This window comes from Silurus aristotelis (assembly GCF_946808225.1).
Source record: "Silurus aristotelis genome assembly, chromosome: 12".
Lineage (NCBI taxonomy): Eukaryota > Metazoa > Chordata > Actinopteri > Siluriformes > Siluridae > Silurus > Silurus aristotelis.
Genome location: NC_139585.1, coordinates 2,246,033 through 2,255,849, shown reverse-complemented (window position 1 = coordinate 2,255,849; position 9,817 = coordinate 2,246,033). Strand labels below are relative to the sequence as shown.

Genomic DNA, 9,817 nt, shown 5'->3' with positions numbered 1-9,817 from the left:
GCTGAGAGCTTTCACTTCCACTTGTCAGGAGGTCTGAAGGTCAGGAGGTCTGGAGGTCAGGAGATGTTTGGATTTTACAGCATACAGTGGTGGGTGTTCTGGATTCTGAGTTCTGGATTGTGATTGGTCAGAAGGATTTATTGATTTTCTACAACAGAAGTTTTGATGTTTGTAGTTAGATGAGGTTTATATTATGAATGCGCTTGTTCTGTATGGTGTTAATGTTGTTTCTATAGCAACGGCTATATTCAACGACAGTTGAATTTCAGTTTCCTGCTGATGGTGTCATAACGAGTTGTTCTGCAACCGACCAATCAGCAGCTTTGCTTAAATTCACACTCTTCCTTTTTTTGCTTTCTTTTCTATTTCTTATTGTTTCTTTTTTCCATCCTTTCTTCCTTTGTACCTTTCTTCTTTCTCCCTTGCTTGTTGATGGTTCTTGATCATCACTGAACCTCGTCTCCTACTCAGACTCTCAGCAACACTGTGTATTACATGTAATTACATTGAATTCCTGTTAACTGCATTAAATTCAGGATTCCAACATCTGCACTGACCTCGGTGCAGGTGCTCCAGCTGTGGTGAGGTTATGCAATGGAGAGCATGTGGGAGAAAAGAGAGAGAGAGAGAGAGAGAGAGAGAGAGAGAGAGAGATGGAGAGAGAGAGAGAGAGAGAGAGAGAGAGAGAGATGGAGAGAGAGAGAGAGAGAGAGAGAGAGAGATGGAGAGAGAGAGAGAGAGAGAGAGAGAGAGAGATGGGGAGAGAGAGAGAGAGAGAGAGATGGAGAGAGAGAGAGAGAGAGAGAGAGAGAGAGAGAGAGAGAGAGAGAGAGGAATAGAAATGCTTCCTTTCAGCTGCTTTTTGTGAAAGCTGTTTCCCAGACGAGGTATTTTGCTCCGAATTCAGTTTAGTGTCTACTTCAGAAGAGACGCTCTCATGATGTGTCTGATGATGTGTCTCATGATGTGTCTGATCTCACACCTTTTAGTGCTACATCATATTTTCTTACCATATTCTTTTAATATGGTTCAATTTCTCGATAAACAGCTTTGAAAACCAAGACCTGGACTTTACAACACCTCTGAAAGTGTGCTGTGGGATCTGGCACAGTAACATCAGCAACAGATCCTTCAAGTCTTATTAGTTGTGTGGTGGAGCCTCCATGGTGGAGTGCTCCTCACAGACGCTTGATCAGATTCTGGTCTGGGGAATTTAAAAGGTTCGAAAGGCTACATCAGGTGCTCCACATACAAATCGGAGTAGAAATGTGTGTTGAAATGAAGAGATGTTTATGGAAGACCTATGGAAGAAGTCTCCAGTGTCAGAGGTTATGCAGTAACCTCAGGTTAATGAAGAACATGGTAGCAGTGACTCGGATTCATCACACTTCCCTGTCATTGATTATTTTCCTATAAAAGAAGCTGTGTGATGTTTACTTTGACTTGTCTTTCAAGGCGGGTCACGGCACCATCGTGTGTAGGTTTAATTAGGGAAAAAGGTTTATGGACACCTGACTATAAGATTGCTATGTGCTTCTTCTTGAACAACCCATTCCACATTTAGTCTCCATTTACTATTATAATGATCTCCTCTCTTCTGGAAAGATGCTCCACTAGATTTTATGGAACTTTTGAGGAGAATCATTCATGCACAAGAGTGTTAGTGAAGTCAGGTATTGATGTAGGTGAGGTGAGAAGGCCTGGGGTGCAGTCAGCATTCACATGCATTCCTTTTTTCTCTGCTCCTTCAGATTGCCCTCCTCTCGGCCTGGAGTCTCTGAAGATCGACGATTTCCAGCTCCACGCCTCCACCATGCAGCGTTACGGTCTGGGAGCTCACAGAGGACGACTCAACATTCAGGTGAGCTCTTTATCACAGTCACATGACTTCATATAAACACGTGATTGATATGTGGATGTGATACACTCAGATCAGCCAGATCATCAACAGAACGTTAGCTGTGCTAATACAGTGCACGGTGTTGATAATAAATGAATTATGATGGTGTAGTAGCAGTGACTCGCCACCAGGACGCCAAGTATCTGTGTCTGAAAACCAAATAATAACTCGATCACATATCGTTTGTGAATCTCTGAACAATAACCTGAATTCGAACCTGAAACGGAACAGTGTGGAGCTGCACCAATAGTATGCTGTATTGTGTTGTGTCATCTTGTATTGTGTTGTGTTGTTTTGTGTTGTGTTGTATTGTGTTGTATTGTGTTGTGTTGTGTTGTGTAATTTTGTAATGTGTTGTGTTTCCAGGCAGGTCTGTATGAGGATGAGATGTATGATGGTGCCTGGTGTGCAGGCAGGAACGACCCGCTGCAGTGGTTCGAGGTCGACGCCCGGAGACTCACCAAATTCACTGGAGTCATAACACAGGGCAGAAGCTCACACTGGTCGTAAGTACACACACACACACACACACACACACACACACACACACACACACACACACATGAAAAACATGAAGAAAACTCAGGAAGTGGTGATTCAACAGTTAGCATGGAATCAAACCCTTAGAGTTTAGGATCAGCCGTGTTACAGTTCTGAGACCTCGGCTAGATGTCTGCTCAAAACACCTACTCAATCCATAATCTTCTCCTGCTTCTTCTTCTTTTCTCATTTATTTAGTTCTGCTTTTTCTCCTGCCCCTTCTCATCCTTTTTCTTCTTCTTCTTCTTTTTCTCTTCCTCCTTCATCTCCTCCATCTTGTCATACTTCTCTTCCTCCTGCATTTTTTTCTTTTTCTTATCTTTTTTATTATTCTACATTATTTCTTTACTTCCTCCTTCTCCATTTGCTCCTTATTCTCTTTTTTCTTGTTATATTTTTGGTCACTTTTCAGGAGTGACTGGGTGACGTCATACCGAGTTTTGGTCAGTAATGATTCACACACCTGGGTGACGCTGAAGAACAGTTCCAGAGAGCTGGTTAGTAGAGCATGTACCTAACAGTTATTATCATTACACACAACCTATCCTGAGTGCTTTACACATGTCCTCTCTGAGCCCGAGTCGAGTCACATGTCCTCTCTGAGCCCGAGTCGAGTCACATGTCCTCTCTGAGCTTGAGTCGAGTCACATGTCCTCTCTGAGCCCGAGTCGAGTCACATGTCCTCTCTGAGCCCGAGTCGAGTCACATGTCCTCTCTGAGCCCGAGTCGAGTCACATGTCCTCTCTGAGCTTGAGTCGAGTCACATGTCCCCTCTGAGCTTGAGTCGAGTCAAATGTCCCCACTGAACCTCAGTTAAATCACATTTCCATAATGAGCCTGAATAAAGTCACAGGCGACTTAGAGACTGAGTCAAGTTACATGTCCAGGCTGAGCCTTAATCGAGTCACATGTCTGCTCTGAGCCTGAGTCAAATCACATTTCCATACAGAGCCTAAATCAAGCCACATATCCACTTTAAGAATTTGAGTCACATGTCCACACTAAGTTTGAGCAGAGTCACATGTCCACACTTAGTTTGAGCAAAGTCACATGTCCACACTTAGTTTGAGCAAAGTCACATGTCCACACTAAGTTTGAGCAAAGTCACATGTCCACACTAAGTTTGAGCAAAGTCACATGTCCACACTAAGTTTGAGCAGAGTCACATGTCCACTCTGACCTGTTTTTATTTTCTATAAATTGAATCAGGATTGAATTTGACTCAGTCTCACACACTGGACTGAAGATCCCTCAGTGGCAGTAATTTGTAAACACTTCAATCTAAACTGGCTGATTATTTGCATTACAGCATTACACTGATTTTTTTCTCTTACAAACCTTTTAATCATTCCTATTAATTGGACTGACAATAAAAAAGTTGTACGTGATTCCAGAAGCAGCTCCTCGTACACATGATGATGTTGCTGTTGGTATAATTACTTCTCTGATCCCACATGAGCATGTGATGTCGTCAGTTCAGAAGAGCGTACGCTTGTTTTTCTGATGAATTACTCGCTTATTTGAAAGCCTAATTAGCAGGAGATGTAACTGTGAATAATCGAGTACCGTGGTGGAGACTCTGCGATCTTCAATTAAAGCCCTGCTGAGGCAACGAGGCAGTTCGTATCTACACTAACACTTACAGCTCCAGTAAAAATTTAGCATTCGCCATGAAGCTGAAGCAGAGAGGAAAAAACAATAAAGTTCCTAAAGAACTTTTTTTGCAAGAAATTGTTGCAGGAAATCTTGAGTCATCTCGAACTCGACTCAGCTCCAGACTGGATATATGACTCGAAAAACGTATACCTCATAAACACCGACTCAGACATGCCACTTAGATATCTTGAATTATTAATGGATATATATATATAGACTCTGAAACTGACTTAGTCTCATAGTCCTCTGTGAAATTTATTTAAACTGACTCAGATTTGCTGTGGACTGTAGAAACGACTCAGATTTGTTATGGACTTTAAAACTGACTCAGATTTGTTATGGACTTTAAAACTGACTCAGATTTGCTGTGGACTGTAAAACTGACTCAGATTTGCTGTGGACTGTAGAAACGACTATGATTTGCTGTGGTCTGTAAAACCGACTCAGATTTGCTGTGGTCTGTAAAACCGACTCAGATTTGCTGTGGTCTGTAAAACCGACTCAGATTTGCTGTGGTCTGTAAAACCGACTCAGATTTGCTGTGGACTTTAAAACCGATTTAGATTTGCTGTGGACTGTAGAAACGACTCAGATTTGCTGTGGATTGTAGAACTGACTCAGATTTGCTGTGGATTGTAGAACTGACTCAGATTTGCTGTGGATTGTAGAACTGACTCAGATTTGCTGTGGATTGTAGAAACGACTCAGATTTGCTGTGGACTGTAGAAACGACTCAGATTTGCTGTGGATTGTAGAACTGACTCAGATTTGCTGTGGATTGTAGAACTGACTCAGATTTGCTGTGGATTGTAGAACTGACTCAGATTTGCTGTGGATTGTAGAAACGATTTAGATTTGCTGTGGACTGTAGAACTGACTCAGATTTGCTGTGGATTGTAGAACTGACTCAGATTTGCTGTGTACTGTAGAAACGACTCAGATTCATAATGGACTGTAGAACCGAGGCAGAATCATAGTCGACTCTATGAATTGTGAGCTCTTGACTATAGAACTGAGTTGCAATTAATCCTTACAGTAACTAAAACACCAATATTTTTATATTCAGTTTGTTTCTTTCCCTGTATTGTTGCTGATCTGATTTCAGTACATTCCAGGTTTAGGATTTTGAGCTTGAGGATGATGAATAAAAGTCGGTTTTGTAATTGGCATGACCTCTGCTTGCCTCAGTAGCTGTTTATTGGCAATACGGAGAAGGAGATCCCAGTGCTGAACAAGTTCCCCAGGCCTGTAGTGGCACGCTACATCCGGATCAACCCACGCTCCTGGTACAACCAAGGCAGCATCTGTATGAGGGTGGAGATATTGGGATGCCCCTTACCAGGTAACAAAACAACACTGGGTTCTTACAAGGCAGAGGAAGAAGAATTGTGCCAATTTAGTACAGCAGTTCTTTTAGAAAGCGGCTCCTCATAGAACTAGTAAGAAATCTAGAACTGACACACGAAGAACCCATTAGGAACCTTTATTTAAAGAACATATAGAACAGAGATTCCTTTAACCTCTTCTTGGTCACTTATAGCTATAAAACCCTGTCATTAAAACCTGTAACAACTCTGAGTTACAAATCCAATCTCAAAGCCAGATATATCTTTTTATCAATCTTTATTTAGAAACTGGGGAAGAACAGAATATTGTTGATGATTACAAAAAGAAAAAAAAAAGGATGAAGAAAAAAGAAGAAAAAAAATCTGTGTTCAAAAAGCAAAATGCTGTGTAAATAACAGATCATCATTTTGGGCAAAGGAAAAAACATGTTGTGCTTTTTCATATCAAAGGGTTTTTCTTTCAAAAAGATGCTTTCAGATTATATCTGTGTTCACATGCATTTTAGATCCGAATAATTATTACCACCGGCGCAACGAAATCACCACCACGGACAAGCTGGACTTCAGACACCACAACTACAAGGAAATGAGGCAGGTAAAGAACCATCCTCAGACTTTAATTAGAGATGGTCAAATTCCGCGATCTGCATCAAAGTTAACAATGTGATGCATTGATTTTAAAAAGTGTGTATCGGATACAAGTTATTAGTAGATGCCTGTTAATTATTTAGAAAGTGACCAATATTTTCGATGTAGATGGATTTCTTCTCATTTCTTGAGCGCGTTCTCTCGGCACCGCTGCTGTTACGTGAACTTGACGTGTCACAACACAGACCGAGGCGTGTCCTGAGAGTACAAAATACATTAAATTACAGATTAACATGGCTGAGGTAGAGCTGCGTTTTACTGCAGACACAACAGGAAAAGAACATCTGGTTTTATTTCATCTTTTTTTTTTTTTTGCACTACAGAGTCATGTGTGTGAAAGGGTGTGTGTTAGAAGTCAGAAGGCTCTTATGTAAATTGATGATTTGCTGTCTGTCTGAAGCATCTGCTTCATATGTATGTTTATTGTATCGTATCATTGGCTATGCATCGAGATGTAAATCACATTGGTCATGGTTGTGTGGATCTACTGAAGACCTTTTGATAAATGTGAACGTTGACTCGAACCCAGGCCTCCTCAGCCTTTTTACTAACACCCTTGTGGTTGAATAATTCTCACACAAATCTCCACAAAATCTAGTGAAACATCTTCCCAGAAGAGGGGATCTCATTATAACAGCAAATCAGGACTAAATGTCGAATTGGAACATACGTGTGGCATTTAGCTTATCGATATCATTTTGTTAATGATGTCTATACATCATGAAGCAGAAGAACACATGCTGATCTGATAGATGTCAGTGATGTTCAACATGGGGGAGCTCATAATAGCCACGTTGCCCCGCCCACATGCTCCTCCAGGAACAAACAAAGAAAAAACAGATGTCTGGAAAGAAAGATTTACAATGTGGAAATCACTGTTCATCACGAGCTTAACTAAAATCCCATTCTTTCTGTTTTGATTAAGTAGCATCCAGACTGCTGGCAAACAAAACATCAAAATTTACAGTCGCCTCCCCTCGCCTCTCCTCACCATTTTCCAGCATGCTCCACTCGGGTTCTGAGCATATGCTGAAGCACAGTGAAAGCAAGCTCTAGAGAACACAGAGGCAGATGCTCCTCACTTTCATTCGCACTGTTTCTCTTTTCATCTCGGCCGTGATCCGAGACCAGTTAGTGGATCACAACATGGTCCTCTGTTTCTGCAACACATCAAGGTTCTCTCATCTTCAAAAATTCCACCCTGGATTCAACTAAATTGAACTAATCTCACTGTAGTTTTGGTATGGGCTCTGGGTGGTGGGGGCCCCGGGGCCCCGGGGCCTGAGGCCCAGAGCCCTGCCCCTTTTCACACAAGAGAATTAATACACTAACAATCGATCATTTAGCAAATGGATCAACTGATTTTTTCAGATGTGATCTCCACCAAACTGTTGAAGACGCACAATTGTACAGAACATTTTTGAATCCTAGAGCATGAAATTTTCCCTGCACTTGAACTAGGAGACTCAAACCTGTTCCATCATGACATTTGTGCAAAAAGCCAGCACCATGTAGATCCATGGGTTAAAGTGAAAGATCTCCTGCTATAGAGCTGCAACCCTATTGAACATGAATGAATGTGATCACTGACTGCAACCCAGACCTCCCCACCTCCATCTGTCAGGGATGTGTGACTGGGAGGAAAGACCCAAATCGGTTGAGAAACAGGAACCAGAACAGGCAGGGTGGCAAGAGTACTCTCAGGGGCAAGCAATCCAGTGAGATAATCTGGCCCAGAGCAAATTGTCTTAGGTGTCCTTAAATACCAAGTGGCGCAGGAAAAATGGCAAGATGGCCGCCGACTCCAAAGCGCGTACCGTAAACCCGGAAGTGAGTGTCGCAATACCAGTGTGAGTGCCGCAAGCCTGGAAGATCCGGTGTCTGAATAAATCTCTTCCCAAAAGTGTGGCACTTATTATAAGAGTATAAATGTATAATAAATGTGATCTGAAAAAGAAGCACATAGCAATCTTATGCATAGGTGTCCAAAAAGTTTTGATTCATCATTAGCACCTGCCTTAACCATCATAGTGTCAGTTTAGTTCATATCCTGTTACTCGAAAGTGTAAAGGTCACATATAAAGTTTCTGGAACAATTTCCTTTCCATGTGTTAGTGTTTTATAGCAGGTATAAACATTAGTCTCTCTCTCTCTCTCTCTCTCTCTCTCTCTCTCTCTCTCTCTCTCTCTTTCTGTCTGTCTCTTTGTTTCTGCATGTTTATAAGACATAGAAGCCAAGAAACCTTAAAAAGTTACAGCTTTAACTCTCAATTCTCACTTCCTGCTAAAAATAAGCACTGCAAAAAATGATACCTTGGCAACTGAAAAGATTTTGAATATAATAAGCATTATATAATGTTATAATCCTGATTATATCGATTTACAGACAGCTACAATTCATATGAAATCATACGTTATCTGTTCTATCGGCAGATAACGTCTTAAATAATAATTTTTTTAATTGAAATAAAAACATGCAGATGAGTCGCAATTTTATGTAAATAGATAGATAGATAGATAGATAGATAGATAGATAGATAGATAGACAGACAGACAGACAGACAGACAGACAGACAGACAGACAGACAGACAGACAGACAGACAGACACTGGAGACTCCTTCCAGAAGAAAGCTGTAACGCAGACCTACCTCTGTGTAGGATAAGTTTCATAAGCCGGACAATTTTCGACTCTGACTTCTGGGCTCCAGAACATTCACACCTCGAATGTGTAAATGTTCGATGTGAAATAAAAATATTTTGAGACTAGTTTTGTAACATACCAACAGATGGCAGCACAAGGCTGCATGCACAGTCACAAGAAGCACTGACCTTTATAAATCAGTGTGCAAACACATACACATGCATTACCAGATACGTGATTTTATAATGTATCATCTCGTACATATACATACATTGATTAATGAATGAATAATATTTATTTATTTATTTATTTATTTATTTATTTATTTATATAATTCTGGAATTGAATATAAACATTTTCTGTGTGTCAGAAGTAGCTTCATAAATACCATGACAAAGAGACTATTATTCCTAGCTTGAGCTCTTTGTAGCCTTTATAAGCACGTGAACAGCTACAGAGGGTTGTGTAAGGTGTTGTGTAGAGCCAGTGGTTAAAAACGATATAACATGAATTATTTTTTTCTCCTGTTGCAGTTAATGAAGGTGGTGAATGAAATGTGTCCGAATATAACTCGCATTTATAACATTGGGAAGAGCTACAACGGGCAGAAACTCTACGCTATCGAGATTTCAGATCATCCAGGAGAACATGAGCTGGGTTAGACATCATTTTACTTACACACACACACACAAACACACACACACACACACGCATACACACGCATACAAAAAGCACATACTTTACAGCCTTCTGAACAAAAGTGCTACCATGACTCATCAAAACACACTGGCAGGTATGACTCATCCACCCCCCTCCTCCAGGTGAGCCAGAGTTTCGCTACACGGCGGGTTCCCATGGTAACGAGGCACTGGGCCGTGAACTCCTCCTCCTCTTAATGCAGTTCTTATGTGTGGAGTATCTCTCCGGTAACCAACGGATACGACACCTGGTTCACGAGACCAGGATCCATCTACTGCCCTCAGTCAACCCAGACGGATACGACAAGGCTGCAGAGGCTGTAGGTCTCTCTCACACACACACACACACACACACACACACACACACACACACACACACACACACAC

The 9,817-nt window shown here is 41.3% G+C and overlaps 1 protein-coding gene across 1 annotated transcript in view; it reads left to right on the top strand.

Annotated features, from left to right (window-relative positions):
- The window catches only part of LOC310734951 (inactive carboxypeptidase-like protein X2), a 47,904-nt gene that overhangs the window by 19,882 nt on the left and 18,205 nt on the right, over window positions 1-9,817 (top strand). The window contains exons 3-9 of the mRNA XM_083557455.1: window positions 1,752-1,861; window positions 2,267-2,406; window positions 2,853-2,937; window positions 5,288-5,438; window positions 5,949-6,037; window positions 9,266-9,389; window positions 9,554-9,750. Coding sequence (XP_083413581.1) covers window positions 1,752-1,861; window positions 2,267-2,406; window positions 2,853-2,937; window positions 5,288-5,438; window positions 5,949-6,037; window positions 9,266-9,389; window positions 9,554-9,750 — 896 coding nt within the window. The remainder of the gene's footprint in view (window positions 1-1,751; window positions 1,862-2,266; window positions 2,407-2,852; window positions 2,938-5,287; window positions 5,439-5,948; window positions 6,038-9,265; window positions 9,390-9,553; window positions 9,751-9,817) is intronic.